The sequence below is a fragment of the Macaca nemestrina genome, chromosome 10 (assembly GCF_043159975.1).
Source record: "Macaca nemestrina isolate mMacNem1 chromosome 10, mMacNem.hap1, whole genome shotgun sequence".
Taxonomy (NCBI): Eukaryota; Metazoa; Chordata; class Mammalia; order Primates; family Cercopithecidae; genus Macaca; species Macaca nemestrina.
This window is the reverse complement of record NC_092134.1, coordinates 38,925,740-38,952,144: the sequence shown is the minus strand read 5'-3', so window position 1 is coordinate 38,952,144 and position 26,405 is coordinate 38,925,740. Positions and strand designations below refer to the sequence as shown.

The 26,405-nt window shown below is 45.3% G+C and overlaps 1 protein-coding gene across 3 annotated transcripts in view; it reads left to right on the top strand.

The window, feature by feature from the left end:
• The window catches only part of LOC105483698 (plexin C1), a 159,288-nt gene that overhangs the window by 33,429 nt on the left and 99,454 nt on the right, over positions 1-26,405 (top strand). For all 3 annotated transcript variants that reach the window (XM_011744680.3, XM_011744681.2, XM_011744683.2), the window contains exon 4: positions 4,220-4,320. In XM_011744680.3, the coding sequence (XP_011742982.1) occupies positions 4,220-4,320 (101 nt within the window). The remainder of the gene's footprint in view (positions 1-4,219; positions 4,321-26,405) is intronic.

The window sequence follows — 26,405 nt, the reverse complement described above, 5'->3', positions numbered from 1 at the left end:
TTCTTTGCACGATCTCTGTCTAGATGCACAGAATTATGTACATACACATACACACAAGTGTAGAAAACAGTGTTAATGAAATGTGTTACTGACTGCGCATAGTGGCTCATGCCTGTTATCCCAGCACTTTGGGAGGCTGAGGTGGGAGGATCCCTTGAGGCCTGGAGTTTAAGGCTGCAGTGAGCCATGATCAAACCACTGTACCCTAGCCTGGGTGACAGAGCAAGACACCGCCTCACACAAAAAAAAAGAAAATAAAAAAAAAAAAGGCTGGGCATGGTGGCTCACGCCTATAATCCTAGCACTTTGGGAAGCCAAGGCGGAGATCACCTGAGTTCAGAAGTTCAAGACCACCCTGGGCAACATGATGAAAACCCATCTTCACTAAAAATACAAACAATTAGCTGGGTGTGGTGGTGCATGCCTATAATCCCAGCTACTTGGGAGGCTGAAGGACAAGAATCGCTTGAAACCAGGAGGTGGAGGTTGTAGTGAGCTGACATCACCACTGCACCCCAGCCTGGGCAACAGAGTGAGACTCTGTCTCAAAAAAGAAAAAAAGAAGAAGAAGAAGAAAAAGAAATGTGTTTTTAATTTAATGAGATAGTTACCCTTGTTTTATATGAAGAATCTAAGACTTGGAGAGGTTAAATAACTTGTTAAAGAATATCTATATATCTATATATATAGATAGATATGTATGTATATATTTGTAGGTTAGCCTTTGCAGGGCTAAGACAAAAACTCAACCCTGATTCTAAAGCCCGTGATACATGGTATTAAATCCAAAATTTGTGAAAACTGGACATTCCCTGGCTCAGTGGTTTTGACCCATGACCATTTGAACATGGAAAGTGCAAAGAAGGTAATTGAGACTTACATAATTCTATAATGGATGTAACAGATACTCTCAGCCCACCCCTGGTTTTCCATTCTTTTTCTTTCAGTCATTCTAAGAAGAATAGCAATGACAGCCATCTACATGTGCTTTTTGAGTCACAGATAAGATGTCCAAGCAATTTGTAGTTTCTGGTATTCTTATAAAGATGATATCGTTCTTTGCACATTGAAAAGTCAGTTGTATCAAAATGAGCGCATTGAGATGGCCACATCTTTCCACAGAGCTTGTAAACCAGTCCTTCACCATGTAGAATCTCCTATGCCAATTTGCTTCACCATTCAGACACTTTGTATTATGTGTCTTCCCTGGGGATCCCATCTTTGAAAGACCTTTGTCTACCCAACAAACTGCACATATTAAGTAACGGTTCCCATTCCCAGGGTTTATTTATCAAGGGCATCTCAAAATTGCTGGTCAGAGTCCTGACTGCGCTTCCACATGAAGCTGATAAAATTTCAACCCAAAGCAAAGAAATTTGATATCTTGCTTAATCCGTGCATGTTTTTCCATTCAGTTTTTTGAAATATTGCAAATAGCTCATAAGCCCCCATTACTTCCTTCATGGATAGTAATGGAACCCTAGAACTCAGGACCCTAGGCTGGGAACCACTGTGAAAAGCCACCAGTAGTTGATGGGTTCCCACTTTCTAGAAAGCAAAAAGTTCTAGCCTCTGGTCATTCAAAGCCTGAAGTCCTAGGGAGAGTTTTTGACTGGGCATCAAAGCTGGTTAGCCCTGCATTCTTCACTGAGGATTACTGCTAGAGATCCTATTATTTGAACTCTGTAAGAGACAAAGCCCAAGGAAGGCTCTTTCCTAGGCTGTTGGGGAGATAAGAACAGCCAAACTAATAAGCTATGGCATATCCATGAAATGGTATGATACGGGGCCGCTAAAAATAATCATATGGAGATGTGTGCATTTATGTGGAATAGTCATTACGGTCTGTTATTAAATTAGAGAGCAGGTCTAATGTATTTTTAGTGTCCCCTCTCTCTCTCTCTCTCTCTTTTTTTTTTTTTTTTTGAGATGGAGTCTTGCTTTGTCACCCAGGCTGGAGTACAGTGGCACAATCTTAGCTCACTGCAACCTCCGCCTCCACGGGTTTGAGCAATTCTCCCGTCTCAGCCTCCCTATTAACTGGAACTACAGTCACACACTACCATGCCTGGCTAATTTTTGTTTGTTTGTTTGTTTTAATAGAGACGGGGTTTCACCATACTGGTCAGGCTGGTCTCGAACTCCTGACCTCAGGTGGTCCACCCACCTTGGCCTCCCAAAGTGCTGAGATTACAGGCGTGAGCCACCTTGCCTGGCCGCCTCTCTCTCTTTTTTTTTTTTTTTTTTTTGAAACAGAGTCTCACTCTGTCATCCAGGTTGGAGTGCAGTGGTGTGATCTCGGCTCACTGCAACCTCCACCTCCTGAGTTCAAGCGATTCTCCTGCCTCAGCCTCTCGACTAGCTGGGATTACAGGCGCCCACCACTATGCCCAGCTAAGTTTTGTATCTTTAGTAGAGACAGGGTTGGCCAGACTGGTCTTGAACTCCGGGCCTGAAGTGATCCTCCCACCTCAGGCTCCCAAAGTGCTGGGATTACAGGTGTGAGCCACCGTGCCCGGTCAGTGTCCTCCCTCTTATACAGAGTTATATTTGTGTGTTTAAATACACTGAGTAATAGTTCTCAGAGAATGTTCTGGAGACCCATATTCCACAGAATGCTCTGAGCAAAAGTGGTCCCATGACCAGCTGTTACTTACTATACCCCTCCTGGAATAGTATATGTGTATGTGGGGAATAGTATATGTGGGGCTCAGCATATTCAAAGGCTGTCAGAATCCTTGTGCTAAGGAAACCTGTTTCGCTTTTTCAGTCTAAGGTTTCATGTTTGCTGGATCATGGAACCCTTTTCTTACATAATAGCAGTAACCAATACTTACTGAACATTTAGTACCTGTCAGACAATGGTTCATAATAACCCCATGAAGTCGTGATCCATTTTACAGATGAGGAAACAAGGTTAGAGAGATTGCGTGACACTATTAAAATCCGTCAGTGTTACAGAGGCATTTGTGAACTACCAGGAAATACTTTCCTCCATTCTAGTTAATTCTGACTCAGGATCATGGGCTGCCGGCTGCATCTGTCAGCAGTGTTGGGGACTATGAAATGGAAGGGCATGGTTATCCTCCATGGAGTCAACTTGGCACTGAAGGATCCACCTCAGGATAGTCCCTGTTTTCCTCACAAAATAGAGGAAAATAGAGAGCCCCCTTCTACAACTCTTTATTTCTCTAACCTGCTAAAGAGGTTATTTATACTATAGCTTGTGCAACTTCCTGGCATAATGAGTTCCACAAGTTCCCTTACTACCTGCTGTGTGGTTTTGCCTGCAGAAAATGCTCTGTGTGATGTTCAGCTACTCCCTGCCTCTGACCGCCCTACTTGGAGGCTCTGACTGGCTGCCTAGATGTCTGGGCCTGCCCAGCTGGGGTGCCCTCTTTGTGGGCTGCTGTTTCCTGACAACAGCAAGAGGCAGCTCTAGGGACAGGGAAGTGATTTGACTATTCCCCCTGTTTCTTTTATTTTCAACTCCACTGGAGGGGTGTGAGCAAAGCAAGCCAGGAGCTGAGGTCACGGCGCTGCCCCTGGCAGGGGTGTGGGAGGCCCTGGTCCCTGGTCCTCCTCATTTCCACATTGAGTGCCAACCTCCTGCTGACACTCCTGGGACAGAGCCTTTGCTGTTCCCTAATGCTCATTTCCAAAATGCCATTGGCCACACATGGACTGTCTCTGTATGAAAACCAGGCAACCTGATTCCATGATCCCTATGGAAATCATCGTTAGCCGATCAGAAACCCAACTGCATGTCAGACTCACCTGAGAGAGCTCTTAAAATACAGATTCCTGGCCAGACACAGTGGTGCATGCCTGCAATCTCAGCACTTTTGGGAGGCTGAGGTGGGAGGAGCACTTGAGCCCAGAAGTTCAAAACCAGCCTGGGCAACATAGTGAGACCCTGTGTCTTTAAGAAAAAAATATTTTAAATGAAAAAAATACACATTCCTGGGCTCCGCCCCCAGACTTAGTGAGTCTCTGGGGCAGAGGCCTGGGAATATGCACTGTCAAAAGCTCCCCAGGTGATTTCCATACAAGGACTTCATGTCCTAGAACTTGAGACCCACTGCCCAGTGCCAATATGAAGGTGTTTTGAGTGCAAGTTGATAAATAGGCTCTTTTTGGCCTTTCATTAGATAAGGTGTTGTAGTTTTGCTGCTGTTGCTTATCATTCTGTCTGAACCACTGTCCTCTTTCTTTTTAGGTGAGGAGAATTCGTGTTGCAAACTGCAGTAAACACAAATCCTGTTCGGAGTGTTTAACAGCCACAGACCCTCACTGCGGTTGGTGCCATCCACTACAAAGGTATCTCCTGATTTCTCACCAACTCGCATTTTCGAAAAAGTGTCATGCGGCAGAACACTTGTTGCCCTACTTTAACGATCCATTCCAGTGACCTGAGGGAACTGATCTCTTCCTCGACTAAAATCTCGTTGTGCAATCCTAATGAATTCTCCAAGATGTTTCCAGCCGCGTCCGTGCTATGCAATCACTGGACCGGGGGGCTCCCCAGGCTGGGGGCGGGAGGGGCAGGTGTGCGGCCTTCAGGAGAACGGGCGAGAGCAGGCAGATTTGGTTTTTACTTTCTCCAGAGTTCTCCAAGACTCAAGAGAGAGGCAAAAGGTCCCCCCTCCGAGAAGATAAAAGAATAGAGATGTTTGAAAATTTTTCCGTTGAATCCCCATCATGTCATGTATTCTGTTCGCTCCGCAGAAGCCTTGTTATTGATGGCGCCGTCTCCTAATGCGCCGCGCAGCTGTGGGCCTGATGTACAATCTCAGTCTCCGGGCAGAATCTGCCCAGCCTGGTCTGGAATGACGATGTTCACGACCCATCTAGGCTCAGGGGCGACTCGGAGCAGCTTCCCCGCCATGGCAGTTTCCTAGCGTCCCTGGGCCCGGCCTGGTTGGATTCGCCGTCGCCATGGCAACCCAGTACTGGGGCTCTTGCCTGAGAAGCAAAGGAGGAGAGAGCCTTCGCTGCAGCTCAGGCAGGAGAGAGAGAGAGAGAGAGAGAACGAAAAAAAACCCATAACAGTGTCTGTCAGTTTGGTGCTTTCAGTTTTTAAAGGTGAAAAGGATAAGAAAGAGCAGAGCAGGTGGAGAGATGCTGAAGGCTGAACCAGGGGACAGTTTGGGACTAGAAAAGAGGAGGAAGAGAATTGGGGACTGAACGGTGAGGCAGCCAAGAGAAATGAAGGGAGAGGGGGAAATGCAATACAAGCAAGAGGTTTAGGAAACAAACCAAAAATATGGGGATGGAATTAATTAAGAGTTCATGGGGGAAGGCACAATTCGAGCTGCAGCAAGAGGAATAATTGCCCCTGCCATTTGCTACGCTTCCTTACCGGGCTGTTTCCGTCAGAGTCACTGGCAGACAAACGAAGCAAGGGCCAGAAAAATGCTCATGAATAATTCACTGATCACGAATGGGATTTATTTGTTGCACACTCACTGAGCAGTCTTGCCATAATCTTTTAGATCCATTCATTTATGTAGCACCCCTGTCTGTATTCGTAGAGCTGTGCACAGGAGTCAATTCGATAATGGCGGCGACGATGGTGGTGATTAAATAGCCACATGGAGCTAGCAGCTAAGGTATTAACAAGCTCAGCTCTGGAGCCTGTGGGAGATGTCCAAGCTGGTGATATGAATTTGGGAGTTGGTAGATTTTAGATGGTACTTAGAGAAGCCGTAAGACCAGACGAAGGAGTGAGTGTTGATTGAGGAGAGAAGTTTGAGAACTGAGCATTGAGGGGCTGTGGTGTTTAGGGGTTGGGGAGAAGGAGGGGAAACAGAACAAGAAATAAGGAGGGAGCAGTCAGAAGGAGAAGAGGAAAAACTGGAGAGGGTGGTCTCCTGGAAGCCAAGGAAAGAAAGGAGGAGGAAGCGATCCACTGGGTCAGATTCAGCTGAGAGGTCAAGCAAGAGAAGAAAAGAATGGATCCATTGCACTTAGCAGGTGACAGTGGGTGACTGCTGGGAATGCCATTGTTAGGAGTGGCGCTAAATCCACTAGAGACAATGGGAAAATAAGACCTTAAGCAGGGGCAGCTTAGAGAAGCTTTACTGAGAAAGACAGCTGAAAAAATGAAGCAGACACTGGAAGAGTAAGTAGAGTCCAAAGAAATTTTTCTTTTTTTCTTTTTCTTTTTCTTTTTCTTTTTTCTGAGACGGACTCTAGCGTGTCTCCCAGGCTGGAGTGCAGTGGCATGATCTCGGCTCACTGCAACCTCCACCTCCCAGGTTCAAGCCGATTCTCCTGCCTCAGCCTCCCGAGTAGCTGGGATTACTGGCATGTGCCACCACACCCAACTAATTTTTGTATTTTTAGTAGAGATGGGGTTTCACCATGTTGGCCAGGCTGGTCTCGAACTCCTGACCTCAGGTGATCTGCCCACCTCAGCCTCCCAAAGTGCTGGGATTACAGGCGTGAGCCACTGCACCCATCCTGTTTTGTCTTTTTAAAATGCATGAAATAACAGTGCATGTCTGCGCTGTTGGGAAAATTCCAGAAGAGAAGGAGAAATGGATGATACAGGAGAGAGAAGGGTTGTGGACTGTTGTCTTTCAGCAGGTGGAAGACAATATGACTTGGTGTGCCAGCAGGGAGGCCAGCCTCAGACAGGAGCACTGGCCCCTCACCCTCAGTGATAGGGAATCTGGGCCTGAGCATGGGGAGGTGGCAGAGCCCTGTGTTTTGTCTTCTCCTATTGCTCACATTATTTTCAGTGGCCTAAGGCCATTGAGAGTGAGGTTGGGGAGGAAGCACTGGAGGTTTGAGGAGAAAAGAGAGAGAAGGAGTGGACTGGAAGACTGGGAGAGAGAACAGAGTAGAGAAATATAGAATAGTTGCCAGGCAGCATTAGGGCCCACTTGAGGTTGGTGGTCTTGTGTTTAAAGTGAGAGCCGTAAGCATGGTTTTGTCTTTCTCAAGCTGCATTCAGCTCTGGTGGTATAGCTGTAGACTCAGAAAAGTTAGCTCTAGCCAGTTTGGGGGCTTTGCCAGAAAATATATCAAGAAGGGAGAGAGTGGCCAGGGTGCTGAGGGAGCATGTAAAGAATGGATGATGATATTGACGTGGATGTTGATTCATATAATGATGGCACTTGGGCTCTAAGGAGGGAGGTAAGGACCTGATGGGGGTAGGGACATGAAAAGGTGGTAGGGTCTATGTTGGAAGTTGAGGTTGAGTTTAAAGATTGTTAGGGGCAGGCACGGTGACTCACACCTGTAATCCCAGCTTTTTGGGAGGCCAAAGCGGGTGGATCCCTTGAGGCCAAGAGTTTGAGACCAGCCTGGGCAACATGGCAAAGACCCCATCTCTACAAAAAATACAAACATTAGCTGGGTGTGGTGGTATGTGCTTGTGGTCCCAGCTACTCGGGAGGTTAAGGTGGGAGGCTTGCTTGAGTCCCTGAGACAGAAGTTGCAGTGAGCTGAGATGACACCTCTACTTTCTAGCTTGGATGACAAAGTGAGACCCTGTTTCAAAAAAAAAAAAAAAATTGTTGGAACTAGGGAATTGGAAAGGGGAATTATTGGACTGTGGGGGCTTGATATTGAGGTCATGGATGGGTGGCGTTATTGGCAATGACAGGGTCTGCCATATGATTGTCAAGATCATTGGCAGAGAGGGGTCAAGGAACTGAGGTGGTTACCAGAGTACTAAATGGCTCTGTCATCCATGTGGAAATCGTGGTCACCAAGAGATTGAGGAGCTACATATTCAAGGAACGAAGGGAAGTGACCAGGGCTGGAGTGGTCTGTAATGATCACAATGAGGAGGGACCTGGGGTGGTTTGAGCTGACAGCATGGGCTTCGAAGCTGGGGAGGAAGTGTTGGAAAGAGAGAAGAAGGATCTTCCAGAAGAGGCTGCAAGACACAAGTAGGACACCTAGATGAGGGAGAGGAAGCAGCCAGACCTTGAGAGGGGCCTGGGGAAGCTGTGACCTTGAGGGAGAGCTGGTTTCAGTAATATTGAGAAGGTGAAAGGAACAATCTGAGAAGAGGTTGAAGACATGGGGGCTTCTGTTGATAACTGGCTGTGAGTTATAGTCTTCTGTTTGTTTGTTTGTTTGTTTTGAGACAGGGTCTCATCCTGTCACCCAGGCTGGAGTGCAGTGGTACAATCACAGCTCACTACAACCTGACCTCCCCAGGCTCAGGTGTTCCTTCCACTGCAGTCTCCCAAGTAGTTGGGACCACAGGTGTGCACCACCACGCCCAGTTTTGTTTTGTTTGTTTGTTTGTTTTTGTATTTTGTAGAGACAGGGTTTCACCATGTTGCCCAGGCTGGTCTTGAACTCCTGAGCTCAAGCAATCCTCCTTCCTGGGCCTCCCGAAGTGTTAGGATTAGAGACGTGGGCCACCATGCACAGCCAAAAGCCTCCTTCTGCTCTTGCTCCCTCACCCCTATCCCAGTGCTCTCCAAGAAAAGTGATTCATTTAAAATCCAAATCAGATTATGTCACTCCCCAGCTTAATACCCTCCCCTGGCTTTCCATCTTAGAACTCAGTCTGACTCCCTTGCTGCCAGGACCTGCATACCAGGCTTTCTATGATCTGGCCTTCCACCACTTCTCTGACCTCTCATGCCATTCTCTCCTTTGTTTACTCAACCCCAGACATCCTGATTTAAGACTATGCTAAGCATGTTCCTGCCCTGGGGCCTTTGCATGTGCTATTTCCTCAGTCTAGTGCATTCTTCCCCACATCTTTCTATGGCAGACTCTTTCTTGACTATCTGGTCCTAGAGCACTCATCTCTCTGCACCTGCCTACCCAGTCTTCAATATCCTCCCCTTACTCACAGTGACATTACTGTTTTATTTTCTTCATGGCCCATCGCTATTAGGAATGACCTTACTTCTCTACCTCTCTTTATTGAAATGTGCTCAAAAAAACGTAAGTTAAATGAATGAGATAGACTAAGTGATTGGTCAACTCTACCAATGGCGGGTTGAGACTTGTGCCTTAAGTCTTATAAGACATTCTGAAGTCTTGGAGCGATGGTGCCTCACAGCCACGTCAGATCACTTGGTTTCAGACAGCCTGGGTTGTGGCCTGCAATGAAATGAAACTAAGTCTCAGATCTGTGACTCATGTGAAGCTCCCCTTACCATTCAAAATTAGGAATTCTAAAGGGGGATGTTTTCTTACGACGGTAGAGCATCCCACTGTGTTTATTTTAAATGTCATGGATTTATTTAGAAAAATAATTTATTTTCTCTGTTGAGAAGGTTGAGTTTTCTTGCATGCATGTCTAGAAAGTGGAATGGTAGGGAGAGGCAAGAAAACTATCTTCACTTCCTTCTGATCCCATGTTAAGAATAGGCATCCAGGCCGGGCACGGTGGCTCACGCCTGTAATCCCAACACTTTGGGGGGCTAAGGCAGGTGGATCACCTGAGATCAGGAGTTTGAGACCAGCCTGACCAACATGGTGAAACCCCGTCTCTACTAAAAATACAAAAATTAGCCAGGTGTGGTGGTGCATGCCTGTTAATCTCAGCAACACGGGAGGCTGAGGCAGGAGAATCACTTGAACCCAGGAGGCGGAGGTTGCAGTGAGCCAAGATCCAGCCTGAGTGACAGAGTGAGACTCCGTCTCAAAAAAGAAAAAAAAAAAAAAAAAACACAGGCATCCAGTATAAGCAGATAAAAAGCAATTAGATAAACAATGAGCTCTAAAAAGTCTAGTATTTTATTGTTGGAACCTCAGATCCAACCTGTGCTGAATTTGTCTGTGTGGGTGGAAAGTGAATTTTTGCAGGCTGAATATCTTGGGTTTGGAAGCAGTTTCTCAGTTTCTCCCATATTGCAAAGCATAGCACATGTGTTCAGTTACGAATTTCCACAAAACTGGCAATCCTGAACCAATGAACGGGTGAGGTTCCAAAAGTTCATTTGCAAGTTTGTTTGGCATACAGAATGCATTTTCCCATAGAAACAATGTCATAAATTAAGGATTGACTCCCAAGCCAGCCCATAAAATCCAAAATTATTTAATTTCAACAAATATTTATTGAACACCTAATGAGAGTCTGATCTGGGGCATAAGATAGCTAGGTGGTATTGAGATAAATTGGATGCCATTCTTGGCTTTAAGGAACTTGCATGCTAGCTGGGAAGGCAGACTTATCAGTGGCCAACATTCATTCATTCAATCCTACATCCAATCACAAATATTTTTTAAGCACAACAGTGTGCTAAGTCCTATGCTCAGTGCTCTGGGTACAGTTTTTTCTTGTCTGTATAGAGCTTGCAATCTAATGAGGGATATAATGTGTATCAGCTAGGTTTCTGCTCTAGTAATGCTGTATAACAAACAACCCCCAAATCCTTAGTGGTCTAAAAGAGCAAAGATTTGTTTACATTTGTTTTTCTTGCTCATGGGTCAGCCTGTCAGCTATGGGAAGAAAGATGGGGTCAATGTCAAGCTGAAAGTTGAGTTCAGGTCTGTTTCCCATGTTTTTCATTCTGTACATGCTCTTCTTAAGGCAGATAGAAGTAGCATGAGAGACCAAGCTAAACTAGACAACATACTCTAAGCCCTGGCTCACATCATGCTGACCAATATTGCATTGATAAAGCAAGCTGCATGGCCAAGCCCAATATCCATGGAGTAGGGAAATATATTCCACCTACTCTAGTGGAAGATTCTGCAAAGTGACCTGGTAAAAAGGTAGTGTGGGTGTGTCATTCTAGTACAGGATGGATTGAAGAATTGGGAACAATAATCCACTCTTATCAATAAGTAAAGGAGATGAATGAATAGAGTGTCATAAGGCCTAGCATGGGGGAACTGTAGGGTTTCATGGGGGCACATAAGAAATACCTAACCCAAACTTAACAGGTCAAGGAAGGCTTCCTGGAGGAAGGGATATCTAATCAGAACCTGAAGGGTAGGGGGATATCAGCTAGGTAAAGATGAGGCAGGGGAAGCTGGTGTAGGGATCAGGCTGTACAAAGGCCAGGCGAGCTTGGCCTGAAGCTCAGTATGGACAAGCATACAGGAGAGCTGGGGGGTGCTGGGAGATGAGGGTGTCAAGATAGGCAGAGGCAGATGAAGGGAATGTCCTGCAAGTCACATTAAAGAATTTGAATTTTGTTGGAAGGACCTTGGGGAGCCATTGCAGGGCTTTAATTAAAAGTGTGACGAGATCAGATGAGTGTTTTAGAACGAGAACTCTGGGGTGCAAGGTGGACCAGAGGGGACTGAGAAGAGCTGGCAGATCAGTTAGCAGGTAGCTATAAACCAGCAAGAGACCAGGAACTGAATTAGAGTGATAGTAGTGGTGTGGGAAGGAAGTGGGTGGATTAGAGAGCTATTTGGAAGATAGAATTGACAGGGCTTAGTGATTAATTGGATTCCCCTTTGAGTCTGACACACTAAAAATAGGGCCATAAAATGAAAAATAAAATCTCAAGGTGGCCACTGTTTTTCTGGAAGATGTATCCTTTCTCCTTTGATCTCAGTCTTCATGAAGAAAACAAACAAGTGATACCCACGCATACACTTGATTCCTCCTGTGTCCCAGGCACTGGGCTAGGCACCAGGTTAGACCCCAGAAGATGGGCACCTGAGTCAAATGTGGGAGGGCTTCTGAGAGACACCAGCGCTGAGTCTCGGAGTGTTCACTGGGGTGAGTTATCGCACTGAAGCTGGTGTTGAGATTACAGAGGAAGGAGTGCAGGCATCTGGCTGGGGTGACCAGATGGACAGAGGTGTCGGTTACTGAGTAGGGAGTGTAGAAGGAGTGGCCTGTTTGGGCTGCATGGGAAATGCAGGGGGCTGACTTCCACGCTGGCAACATGGGCAGGACAGCCTATGAGGACAGAGGAAAGGTCTTGTGTTAGTCTGTTTTTGCACTTCTATAAGGAAATACCTGAGACTGGGTAATTTATAAAGGAAGGAGGTTAGTTGGCTCATGGTTCTGCTGGCTGTACAGGAAGCATGATGCTGGCATCTGCTCAGCTTCTGGGGAGGCCTCAGGAAACTTACAATCATGGCAGAAGGTGAAGGGAAAGCAGGGCATGTCTTACATGGCTGAAGCAGGAGGAAAGGGGGGTGGGAGAGGTGCCACACACTTTTAAACAACCAGATCTCAAGAGAACTCACTTACCATCATTAAAACAGCACTGAGGAGATGGTGCCAAACCATTCGTGAAGGATCCACCCTCATGATCCAATCACCTTTCACCAGGCCCCACCTCCAACATTGAGGATTACAATTGAACATGAGATTTGGGTGGGGACACAAATCCAAACCATATCAGGTCCCAAATGCATTTTGCTTTGGATAGAATCTGGGCTTTGTGTGACCTGCCAGTGTCTTATCTCTGCCACTTCTCCTCTTCTATAAAGTGGCATTTATAATTGGTCAGGTATTGCAAAAAGTGCTGGGATTACAGGCATATAATCCTGGGATTACAGGCACTTTGGGAGGACGAGGCGGGTGGATTGCTTGAACCCAGGAGTTCAAGACCAGCCTGGGCAACATGGTGAAACCCTGTCTCTACAAAAAATACAAAAATTAGCTGGGTGTGGTGGCGTGCACCTGTGGTCCCAGCTACTCAGGAGGCTGAGGTGGGAGAATTATTTGAACATAGGAGGCTGAGGCTTCAGTGAGCTGTGATTGTACCATTGCACTCCAGCCTGGGTGACAGAACGAGACCTTGTCTCAAAAATCATAATAATAATAGTACCTGCCTCAGAGGTTTGCTGAGAGAATTAAATCACATAATGTACATCATCGTAGGCCCAGTGCCTGGCTCCTGGTAGGCAATGAAGTTGTGTCAACTGTCATTTGGTGGAAGCCTAAGGAGGCAGTCATTACTTGTCCCTGAGGTTGGGAAAGGCTTCAACGAGGAGGTGGCCTTAAAATTGGGCCTTGAAGCCTGGGTAGACCTTCACCAGGGTAAGAGTGGTCAGGAGGCATTTCAGGCAGAAGAACCAGTGCAGTAAGAGGTCTGTGAAGAGACTGGCAGACGGAGTTCTATGCACTGGCTCTAGAAGGAAGGAAGTGGATGGAGGTGCTGGGTGGGCTCTCAGGGTGGACCTTACTAGCGGGTGCTGGGAACTCATGACAGGGTTTTAAGCAGAGGCCTTCCAGTGCCATATTTGTGTTTTAAAAAGATTATCCCGCTGGCAATGTGGAAGATGAACCATGTTAATCCAAGGCTCTCCCGGCCTCCCACCCCACCCTTCCTGGGTCGCTTTCCTCTGGTGTGTTTTGTAAAGAGTGAGTTTATGTCACATCTCTTCCTGAGTCAGCTACTTGGTGGCTATTCTCCGATTTCATGTACCTCCGCATTGGGAGAGGTAGTACGTCTCCCAGTGCATCCATGGGACCCCACTTGCTCTGGTTTTAGTGCCACGATGGAATCAGGGCTGGGTCCTCTTCAGAAAATGGGCCCTACAGGAAAGAGCACACTTGCATTCACCCTCGCATCCCTTCGTACTCCACCCCGCACAGGGTACACATGGGTGGAGGCAAGGCCCCAGGCATGCTGCTTATAAGGTATCTGTATGTGTCCTTCAATTATCTGTACAAATTTCACATTCACTCCATATTTTTCTACATGTTTCTTCCATGTTGACAGTTGGAAGACCTTCAAGCAGCCCCTGGTGGCTGTTTTTAGGTCTTCAGCTGCTGTTCGGCTGTTCCATGCATGAGATTGTGAAAGAGATCATTTCTTGCTCAGTCTAACAGCAGGGCCCTGTGGTCAGTCTTCCTGTCAAACTTTCTGAAGGGTTGGGAGTAACAGAAGGGTATTTTTAACACACGAGAGAAAACTGCCATCTGAATGCTAAACATATTTGTCCCCAACACCCCAGAGTAACAAATGAAAAGAATTACATGGGTTGCTTGTGGACACATCCCAGCTCCTTTTTTTATCTTGCTCTCCTGTCTTGAGGGTTCTTCTCCAAGTGACACTCCTTTCTCAAGCCCCCCAGGCCTATCATTAACCTGGTGGGACCCTTCCCACCAGGACTGTGATTGCCCTGAAACTTGACCAGTATAATCCATGGTGCACAGTAATTTATGGCCGTATTCTTCAGCAGCCTGAGTTAGTCTGTTCTGCCATCATGAGAGGTAAGCTATATACAGCAGAGAGGGCCTGATATGGCTTAGATGTTTTGTCTCCTCCAAATCTCATGTTGAAATGTGACCTCCAGTACTGGAGGTGGGTCTGCCAGGAGGGGTCAGGTCATGGGAACAGATCCCTCATGAATGGCTTGGTGCTGTCCTTGCAATAGTGAGTGAGTTCTCACTCTGAGTTCACAGGAGATCTGGTTGTTTAAGAGAGTGTGGCACCTGACCCCTCATATTCTTGCTCCCGCCCTAGCCATGTGACACACCTGTTCTCCCTTCGCTTCCAGCATGATTGGAAGCTTCCTGAGCCCCTCACCAGGAGCAGACACTACCATGCTTCCTATACAGCCTGTAAAATCATGAGCCAATTAAACCCCTTTTCTTTATAAATTATCCAGTCTCAGGTATTTCTTCGTAGCTGTGCAAAAAATGGACTAACACAGGGTCACAGAAGGCTTTGCAGTAGAAAAGTCCAGATGGATGTGACAGCTCCTCATTCAGAAGGTGGCTGCGGTGCCGCTTCCACAGGAAACCTGCCTTGAGTCCAGGCCTGGCCAGGAGACAGTGTGCATGGGTGGAGAAGAATATGCTTATCATACATTAGACACTACCTTGCACGTTCTGTGCCATGGTCCATTTAGTCCTCTTGGCACCCCATGAAGTAAGCACTATTACAATCCCCACTTTATAGAGAACAGCCTTAGCTTGTGTATAGTTTCCCACAGCTGCAGAAACAAATTCCCACAAACTCGGCAGCTTAAAACAACATGCACTTGTGATCTTATAGTTCTGGAGGTCACAAGCCTGCAATGGGTTTCACTGGGCTGAAACCAAAGCATTGTCAGGGCTGTGCTCCTGGAGGCCCTTCTTTGCCTTTTCCAGCTTCTGGAAGCAGCCAGCATTCCTTGGCTCATGGTCTCTTCCTGCATCTTCAAAACCGACAGTGTGGCATCATCAGATTACATTGGGCCCACCCAGATAATCCAAAATTATCTGCCTATTTTAAGATCCTCAACTTACATCTGCAGAGTCCCTTTTGTCATGTGCTATGGTTTGAATGTATCCCCCAAAGTTCATGTATTGGACACTTAATCCCCAGTGTAACAGTGTTGAGAGGTGGAATCTTTCGGACATGATTAGGTCATGAGGACAGAGTCCTCATGAATGGATTAATGACATTATCACAGGAATGGGTTAGTTATTGCAGGAGTGGGTTACTTATCATAGGAGTGGGTTCCTGATAAAATGATACATTAGGCCCCCTTTTCTCTCTCTTATTCTCTTTCTCTCTCTCTCGTGCTTTCTTGCCCTTCCACCATGGGATGATGCAGCAAGAAGGCCTTCACCAGATGCAGGCCCCTTGACCCTGGACTCCCCAGCCTCTAGAACTGTAAAAAAATAAATTTCTTTTCTTTATAAATTCCCCAGTTAGTAGTAGTCTGTAATAGCAACACAAAACGAACTGAGACACCATATAAGGTGACACAGTCACAGGTTCCAGGGATTAGGACGTGGACATCTTTGGGTGCCATTATTCTGCCTACCACTGGTTATACAAGGAGTGGAAGCAGGATTCAACTCTAGGCTCAGCTCCAGCTCCTAAGCCGCTAGAGCAAAACAAAGAGAAACAGGCAAATGACATGATCTCTCATGGCAGTGGGTAGAGAGGGGAGAGCCTGGAGCAAATGGCCCTAATGGAGCATTTGTGATAACTGCTATGTATAAGAAAGACATGGCACTCAGGGCCCACCTGAGTCATAGAAAACCCTCCATCTTGAAAGCTTAGGCAACCATGCGTTCATTTAACAGGTATTTGCTGAGTACCTGATATGTGTCAGGCACTGTCCTAAGCGCTGGGATTCTAAGCACTAGCAGTGAGTAACACAGGTCAAAATCCCTCCACACCCATGTTCATTGCAGCACTATTCACAATAGCAAAGACATGGAATCAACCCAAATGCCCATAATGGTAGACTGGATAAAGAAAAATGTGGTACATATGTGCCATGGCATGAAAAGGAATGAGCAGCCATGAAAAGGAATGAGATCAGGTCCTTTTGGGGAATGGATAGAGCTGGAAGCCATTATCCTCAGCAAATAACGCAGGAACAGAAAACGAAATATCGCGTGTTCTCACTTATAGGTGGGAGGTGAACAATGAGAACACATGGACACAGGGAGGGGACAACACACATAGGCCCCTGTCACAGGGTAGGGTCAGGGGAGAGAAAGCATTAGGATAAATAGCTAATGCATGCTGGGCTTACTACCTAGGTGATGAGTTGATAGGTACCGCAAACCACCGTGGCACACATTTACCTATGTAACAAACCTATACATCCTGCACATATACCCTGGAACTTAAAATGAAAACAAAAATTAAAAAAAAAAAAATCCCTGCCCTCATGGAGTTCCCTCCAGTGAAGTGTTTTAGTTTCCCAAGGCTGCCATAACAAATTACTACCAACACAAATTTAACCTCTCCTAGTTCTGGAGGCCAGAAGTCTGAAATCAAGGTGTCAGCAGAGCTGGGCTCCCTCTGGAGGCTATAGGGGCATATCCTTCCTCACCTCTCCCAGCTCCGGGTGACTCCTGGTATTTCTTGGCTCGGGGTAGGATAACCATCTCTGCCCCGGTCTTCACATGGCCTTCTTCTGTGTGTCCAAATCTCCCTCTCCTTTCTCCTAGAAAATTCCCATTCACTGGGACACCCTAAATCCAGGATGATTTCATCTTGACATCCTTAACTCATTACATCGGCAAAGACCCTATTTCTACATAAGGTCACATTCTGAGGTTCTGATGGTCATGAATTTGGGGGAACACTCTTTAACGCATGACATGAGGGAAGATGGACAGTGTAAAAATAAATGAGGAAAGAGAGAACATGTCACAGAGTAAACAGGGCTGTGAAGAAAAATAAAGCAGAAAAAGGAAATGGGGAGTGCTAGTTGGAAGCAGGGGGCGCTAAATTTAAACAGGGGGCCCTGGAAAGCCTCAGTGAGAAGGGGCATCTGAGCCAAGACCCGAAGGGGCACACTCAGTTTTGGGGGTCTCTGCCTTCATAGGCTATTGCACTGTTGAGCGGAATGGCTGACAATTTGAGACAGAAGAGCCTTCCTCCTTTCCTTCCAATCCGGGATGTGTCCTCGTGCAGATCTCAAGCTTGACATCTGTGCAGTGACACTTCTTTATGGTCCAGTGCGGCTCTAATGACAGCGATAATGATAATGGAATTGGGTACGGCCCCTCCTTCTCGTGTGAGGACCCCATTGTGCTGACTAATTGTGTAGAAGCAAGTAGGACAACTGTCTGTGGGGTGGAAGCGGTGGGGAGCGAAGAGGAATACGTTCTTTGGGCCTCGGGAAATTACTGGATTACCATGGCATGGGCTGAGTCCATGCATCTGGGTTACTGCGAATGCTGGAAGGGATTTGGGGGAGCTTTCCAACCTTGGAACGGGTTTGGGAGTCAACCTGTGTCCTGCGGATTCTCCACCTCCTTTTTCAGCTGTGGGAGGAGCTGTGAGTTCTATGTATTGCAAAGCAGAAGGCGAAGAGGGGATAGCAGTGTTAAGGGGCACTCTCCACCCTTGGTGTCCCAGACAGTTGGCACTGGGGAAGTGGTCGCCATGCTTAGAAGCCAGGGTTTGTTTTTTGTTTTTTGTTTCTGTGTTTAGATGGAGTCTCACTCTGTTGTCAGGCTGGAGTGCAATGGCGTGATCTCGGCTCACTGCAACCTCTGCCTCCTGGGTTCAAGTGATTGTCCTGCCTCAGCCTCCTGAGTAGCTGGGACTATAGGCGCGTGCCACTATGCTTGCCTAATTTTTGTATTTTTAGATGAGACGGGGTTTCACCATGTTGGCCAGGATGGTCTCAATCTCTTGACCTCGTGATCCCCCCACTTCTGCCTCCCAAAGTGCTGGGATGACAGGCGTGAGCCACCATGCCCAGCCGGGTTTGTTTGTTCTTTAGTGGAGCTAGTGACTGATGTTCTCAGACCTCAGCCTCCGCTGTACTTACCTGCACCCTCTCTTTAATGGATGCTCTCTGACTTCCAACAAGCACCATTAAGAACATCCCTTTTAGTAAATATATGTTGTAATGGAATAGATTTTTTTTGAAATGACCTTATCTCAGGCAGCATGCACTTTCATAAGAATGTATTGAGCCGGGCGCGGTGGCTCACGCCTGTAATCCCAGCACTTTGGGAGGCCGAGGCGGGCGGATCACAAGGTCAGGAGATCGAGACCACGGTGAAACCCCGTCTCTACTAAAAATACAAAAAATTAGCCGAGCGCGGTTGTGGGCGCCTGTAGTCCCAGCTACTCGGGAGGCTGAGGCAGGAGAATGGCGTGAACCCGGGAGGCAGAGCTTGCAGTGAGCCGAGATCGCGCCACTGCACTCCAGCCTGGGCGACAGAGCAAGACTCCGTCTCAAAAAAAAAAAAAAAAAAAAAAAAAAAAAAAAAAAAAAAAAAGAATGTATTGATTGGCCTTTAAATATTCCTCAAATGTTTTCATTTGTCTCTGTGACCTAGTATTTGTCCTGTTCCCAGCATCTCCTCCATATCCAAACACAATGTTCAGATCTTCATTCGAAGCCTTCCTGCCAGTATTTTGTTTTTTGCTTTTTAAACATTTGGATGCTTTTATTCTGCTGTATGGAGGGTGCACTGTTTCTGATAGGCCAAATGTGGGATTTGATACTGCTTTCAGGAGGATCGGGTTTTAATATCATTGCCACCTGTTTAGTGGTGGGGAAACTGAGGCCCACAGAGGCTAAGGAATGTGGCTCCCAGTTACACAGGGAGTATATGGGAGGGCAGCTTTGAACCCAGACCTTTCTGACTCAAGAGGTGTCATTTTCACATTTTTATTTCCAGCTGTTGTTTTTTTAAATAGCTCCCCTAAATTATTGAGTTCGTGATTTGCGTTTGGAAATAGAAAACACCAACTTTTAGTACACTCATCGCCCACAAAAGAGCCACAAGGAGCAAAGGCCACACCGGTTTTGTGTGAGTGTTTCAGTCTGCAAATGTGTTTTTTGTGTGCTAAATAGCTCAGAGTTTCAAGACAAAGGCTGGTTTTCCACCACGCCAGTGAACAGGCCAACCTCGTGAACAAAAATCAATGAAATGACTTCTGCTGGTATCACTGAAACATAGACAAGAATTTAGTCACTTTAAAATTCCCTTCTTAACCCAATTCAGCTACCTTTTGTTGAATGCCAGCCATGGGCCAGGTCCTGTACTAGGCCCTGGGGAAAACAAAGATGTATGAGGGTCTGCTGTGGAGAAGCTCACAGGTGAGTGTGGGAATAATTTCAGTACACCATGCAGAGTGCTCTAATAGCTGGTACTCAAGGCATGAAAGGACTCCAGAGAATCCTTTAATATTTAGGAGGAAAGAGAGTTGTGATTAAGAATCCTCCAAGAAGCCTTGAATTGTGTCTGCCTCCTTACATAGAAAAGGCATGTTGGGCATTGAGCTGGTGTGTGAGCAATGCCAAAGGGCATCTGGTCAACCTCATTGCCCAAATCCCTTTCTCATCACTACCATTTTGTCTTTGGCTTATGTCATCCAAGTTTTTGCCTATATTTTCTGTTCCATTTTCCCATATAATATAATAACAACTAATATTTATTGAGGCATAATTGTAAACTCTTAGAACAGATGTACATTTTTCTCCCAACTTCATCAGGTGAAAACTATTATTTGCATTTCTGCAGATGGAGAGCCTGAGACACAGAGAGGGCACATGGCTTGCTTGGGGTCACTGGCTTGCAAACTGCACAACCGCTATCCCCCTTCCTTCACGAAGTTCTAGCCAAGCTGGTCTATTTCATCAGTTCCTTGCAGAGACCATACTTTAAGTGCACTCAGATACTCTGCACATGCTGTTCCTTCTGCCTGGAATGCTCTTCCCACTACAATTTTTTTTTTTTTTTTGAGACAGAGTCTTGCTCTGTCACCCAGGCTGGAGTGCAATAGCATGATCTCGACTCACTGCAAGCTCTGCCTCCAGTTCAAGCAATTCTCGTGCCTCAGTTTCCTGAGTAGCTGGGATTACAGGCATGCACCACCTCACCCGGCTAATTTTTTGTGTTTTTATTAGAGACAGGGTTTCACCAGGTTGGCCAGGATGGTCTTGAGCTCCTGGCCTCAAGTGATCTGGCCTCCCAAAGTGCTAGGATTACAGGCATGAGCCACTAGCATCAGGCCTCTTCCCACTGCTCTTATGGTTCTCATCCTTGAATGCTTAGCTGAAATGCCTACTTTCGTCACTAGCCTGTCTAAAGTAGGTTCCTTTCTCCTATATCTTTGGTTTCTGCAGAAGACATACCTCAATTTGAAATTATTTTAAATGATTGTCCGTTTATTTGGTTTTTGTCTGTGTGCCTCTCTGGACTATAAGCTCAATAAGAGAAGGAACTTAACTGGCTTATCCATTGAAATGTCCGCAGTGCTTAGTGGAGTGTTTGGCATCCAATGGGCTCTCAGTTCATATCTGTAGAATGAATGCCAGGTATGGTCCTAGGCCCTGAGGGTGCAAAGGTGAATAAAGTGGTCCTTTCCCTTTGGGGGATTTACAGTGTAGCTGGAGAGACAGGCAGGCAATCAGCAACTAATGCAGTATGCTGTGTAGACTAGGAACATGTGTAAATGTCATGGGGACACAGAGGAGGGAGTGACTGCTTTGCCTGGAGTCTGAGCAAATATCATAGAGGAGGACACTGAAATAGCCCTTGAACAAGGAACGTGATTTCACCAAGTGTTGCAGGCCCAGAGGCATTCAGGGCAGTGAAGATAGCACACGCTCGGGAGGGCCGGGCCTGTTTGCCCTGTATGTGTTTATCAAATACCTACTCTTCACGAGGCACTATGGAATAGATATCAGGGACAGGTATTTTTAGGAGCTTGCAGTCTAGATAGAGTGACAGACTCATCAACCAAACCTACCTGGGGATGAGTTTGAAGAGGAAGGCAGGGGCCAGATCACAGTGTCGGGGTCAGAGATGAGCATGGAAACATGTGTTGCAGACTGGGGGTGCTGAAAGGCATGTAGACAGGAGAGTCTGGTATGGGAGAAAGGGTATCGTGAGAGATTTTTAAGCAGGGAGTAACATCATCAGCTCTTGCATAAGAATAACCCAGATGTTGGTGTGGAGGTTGATGAGAGAAACAGGAAGTGGGAAGGGGGAGACCTCATTTGGCTGCTGCAGGAACCCAGGTGAGAGGTGGGGGGTAAGCATGGGTTGTAAAGGATGCTTAGAATTAATAGGCCATGATCAGTTGGGTACAAGAGTTACCCAAACTAGCCAAAATAGGCACAAAGTTTTCTAATTTGATCCGCCATGTGGATTATTGCTCATTAAACCAGACCAGGTAGCGGTTCCCAATGTGTGTGACTAGAATTTCTCATCCCTCAGAACATCCTTCAGCAAAAAAGCTGGAAGATGGTACATCATTCGTTCTTGTCTCGGAAAGTTACAAAGCACAGTGGCGTCTTCAAGGCTCTGAGAAGTCCTGCAGCAGAGAGACTTGTTTAATTTTATTTAACTAGTGTTTCCCAGCTTCTTGGCAATAGAACCCTACTTCAATATTAACACCCAAAACAACTCCAGGAACACAGTTCAGTTTGAAAAATGCTGAGATATTGAGTAAAACTTGTATTTTCCTATATGGCCATGTCTTGGAAGAATCTACTTACTATTATGCTGGCATTTGTGATGTCGCTACCCTGGAAGCCTTTACAATTTTTGAGCAATTTGGTGTGGTAGTAAGAGATGGATGCCAGTGCCAGATACCATGCTAACTAACCTCTCTGCACCTCCGTTTCTCAACCTCTGACATGGAGGTGATAACAATAACACCTACTTTATGGGCTGGTTGTGAGGATTACTGTGTTAATTCCCAGAAGTCCCCAGAAACAATGCCTGGCCTATGGGCACTAGGAAGGTGCTATTGTTTGAAAATGTCACCTGAAAAGCATGTGTTGGGAATTTAATCCCCAATGCAACTCTGTTGAAAGGTGGGACCTAATGAGAGGTGTTTAGGTCATGAGGGCTCTGCCTTTGTGAATGGATTAATGCCAAGCATAGAAGGGCTTCAGGCTGCAAATTCCAGTCTCTTTCTCTTGTTCACATGTGCATGCTCTCGCCCTCTCTTGCTCGTCCACCTCCCGCTGTGGGATGATGCAGCAATAAGGCCCTCGCCAGATGCAGGCCCCTCGACCTTGGACTCTCCAGCCTCCAGAACTGTAAAAAATAAATTTCTTGTCTTTATAAATTACCCAGTCTGTGGTATTCTATTATAGCAACACAAAACAGACGAAGACAGATGGGCTCAGTCACTATTAGCTATTCTGAGAGGCAGTATAGGTAGCTGATGAGACCACAGGCTTTGAGGCTACACTGCCTGACTTAGTAGGTCAGCTCCTCTGCTTGCTATCTCTGTGACCTTAGGAAAGCAATATGGAACCAGCTATGCCTCAGTTTCCCCATCTGTGAAGCAGGGACAATTATTGCAGCTACTTAGAGGTTTGTTGTGAATAATAAATGAATCAAATCATGTGAAAAGACATTGCCTGGCATGTTAGATGTTTTTGCTTAAAAAAATTTTCTAAATTGTCTCTGTTATTAGCATAATTTTATCATGTAGATTGACTTTCAGCTTCAGTGATGAAGACCCAATTTTCCAATTTTTCCTGGTCTTATGTTTTGGCATTCCCCTCTTAAAGACTCTGGAGGCCTTTCATTTGAAGTTTAGTTTGTCACAGACTTCCTATTCTCTTCTATTCAGTAGGCTTGGTTTCCTCATCTCGTGGACTGGCAATTGTCAAGAAAGTCCCCCGATTCTGGGGACCACCTGACCCTTCCACTGGGCTCTGTGCCTTCTCTAAAAATGCAGACATCTGTTTCAAATCACTTAGCAAAAGACCTTGAGATGCTTTTATAGCAAAGCCCTCCCCCAGCATGGATGCAGTCTCCTGTTTCTTGGGAGAGAGAGAAGCTGGATTGTTTCCTTGTTAAAAGTTTTCTGATATTATATCAGTGTAGAATCTTTGGAACAGTTCACACTAACCCCCACATTCAAGCCACTTACCTGATATGTAGTTATCAGATTCCTTCAGGGACTGTCTGCTCTTGGTGAACAATTAGATTAGAGGATGCTGATGAAATTTGAGTGGCAGGAAGTAGAAGTTACATTTCTGAGTTCAGAGTTTCTATTTCAAGGTTGAGTAAGTGGTAAATTTTTACTGCAAGATTCTAGCCTGATAGAGTCGGCCTCTCAAGGCCCCCCAGCCCAGCCCATGGGTATTTTACCTGCTTGGAAACTTCGGCGCCTTTTCAGAGGTGGGCCTCCCTGCTCTTTATGTTGGCATGAAAACAATTAATAATTTAAGCCATGCCCATTAAAAAAAAAAAGAAATGCTGTATAAAAACAATACTGTAATAATAAATTTAAAAGTCGATCCAGCTGAGCACTGTTCCCAGACTACCAGCTGAGCAGAAACACAAATAAGTAAAGACGAAAACTGCTATATAATGCAAATGGCTGCAATCTCGTTGTTTTCTGCTATTCTTTATTGCAAATATATAGTAGTAAAGTTACATTATGGATAAGTAGGTTTTGTGGGCTAACCTGGAAACCTAATCACTGTTTATAACATTATTTCTATGGGGGAAAGTGCATTTTATATTAGAAACAGATGGTCTGCAAGAAAAATTTTTTGGCAGTAGAATGGATTTCTAAGTCCAGAGCCACCTGGAATTTTCACCTCTTGCTAGTTGTGTGGTTGTGTTGTATTCACAGCTAGTGATAGAGGAAAATTAGAGGCCTCTCAGAATCCCCGCTTCTGTTCTCCCCCAAATCCTTGCTACCCTCTTCATCCTACAGTCTCTGCCTTACCTTCTCTTTTCTCTGTTTCTGGGGTCCCCATCCCTGTGTCCTTGTCCTGGCCCAGCCCCACCCTCCAACCACTGGTTGAGGTCCCAGGAAGCCAGGAGGAACTATGAATGTCCTTTATTAAGTGGTGGTTAGGATCTATAGGAAGGCATGCAGCAAGGGGGCCAAGTTTGTGGGCTCTGAAATAAGACTTCGGCCACTTGGCAGCTGTGTGGCCTTGATATGTTACTGTACTTCTCTGAGCTTCTGTTTCATCCGTATAGAGCGGGGCTGTTGTGAGAACTAACTGCAAACACTCCCAGCAGTGCCTGGCACAGAGTAATATTCCCTCCATGCCAGTGTGTGGTGGGGTAATTATTCAGGGATACTATGGGTTACACATATTTCTAAGAACCCAGGAAGCAAACCCATTGTATAGAAAGACTTTCTAAGTTTCAAACAGTGAACTTAGAAACAAGTGTCTGGGACCTTCCTGTTTATGACTCGGGGCCAGAGTAGGTTTGGAACTGTTTTTTTTTTTTTTCTTTTTAATCTGATGGGGGTGAGGGAGGGAGCGGTTACATACTTACATAGCTGAACGGCAATATCAAACTCTAGTATTATCTCGAATACGTTAAGCTCTACAGCAGATTTTATAGCAAACTAACAAGAACAGCTTTCTTAAATAGTTTCATTGACTGAATTGTTTCTACATACAGTGTTTTTCACATAAGGGAAGTCTTTTTAAATTAACTTTTTGGTTTGGGGGATTTTTTTTTTTTCAGGCAATCTTTGCATTTGGGCGGATTCTGTTTTCTAATTTGCAAATAGGCTTGTGTCTGCCTGCAGGCTTTATCATGAAAGTATTAGCTCTAACTGGAAATAAGGACTAGAAAAATAAAATACTGACTGGGAGTCTGAGGACTTTGGGATAGATCCTCAGTAGAGGGTGGAGCAAAAGTAACAATAAGTCAAGAAAGCAAACGTATCTCTACCAATTTCTCTAGAATATGTCCATTCTTATCCAAATCCAATTTTCCTCCTATTCTTGGCTTGAAGAAATTGAAATGAAGCCATTAAGATATCAGCCTATCTGAGAGTGCATCACTGAAGAATCAGCCTCGCTCAGAGTCCTGTGTGACAATGAGATTTTAATTTAATTAGGGCAGTGGCTCAAGTGTTTATGCGCTTGACCGTTGCTCTTGTTAACACGCAGGAATTAGAGTGATAGCTTTCGAAAGGAAATATTTCGGAGTAACTAGCTTTGTTTACTAAAATATGGGAGCTACAAGATCTGCTCTGTAAGAAATGTAAATGTATGAGTAATATGCTGTCATGAAGATTTTATAATCTGCAATATTTGAGAAGTAATAAGATACTGTTGTTGGCTGGCCATCTGGTTATACATACTTGGTGTCATGGTTTGCTTTTCATTTTTTCATTTTTTATTTTTACTGGTGAGAGGCAAGGAATAGGAGTTCAGAGGTGGTGGGGTTTTTATATATATATATGTACAAACAAGGAATTTATGTTTAGTTGCTTAACATAGTTAGATTTTGTTTTTGCCTTATGCAGAATAAAAAATGAAAGGTTCATTATATATTTTCTTTTCTCTTTTTTTTTTCAAAAAAATAAAATGAAAACCTCACCGCCTAATTTGGTCCCCAGATTCAAACTTTTAGCTTAGTTTAAAAATAGTCTCTTTGGCATAAGTTGGAGTCAGACATGAATTAAAACTCTAGAAAGAAAAATCAGCAATGGAAAAGACCTATAGAGATTTCATATTTCATCCTTTCATTCAAAAATATTTATTGAAACCCTAGTATTTGCATATCATGCTGCCAGACACTGAGGGATTTGCTAAAGAAATATTAAAGACCTTCTCCCTTCTTTGAGGAGCTTAGAGCTTACTTGGGGAGAACTGAGATAGACTTAGGAAACAGTTAAGTTGTAATTCAAGGCAGCATATGATTAAATACCAAAATACGTACTTCCGACAAGAAATGCTATAGGAGTTCAGAAAAGAGAGTGAGAACTCAGTGGCACTACTGTTTTCTGCCTACAAATTGGCAAATTGTGGCACTATTTGTATGAAATATTTTACACTTGTTTTTTTGGCAGCCTTAGGCTTTGACTCCCAGGCAGCATTAAGAGCCAACAAAAATATTTGTACTCCAGTCTCTTCAGAATCGGCTTTTTTTTTTTTTTTTTTTTTTTTTCTTATAGGCAGAGGAAGTGCCTTACACAAACCAGAGTGCCCATGAGAGGCAGGGAGTTTTTGACAGTCATGATCTATTTCAGATACAACCGAAAGAACCAGCTTCGTCATTCTGTTTTTCAATCCAGCAGTGCTTGTCTCTCCGTTGCAAACTCTCTCTGACATTGAGAGGCGGTTTAATT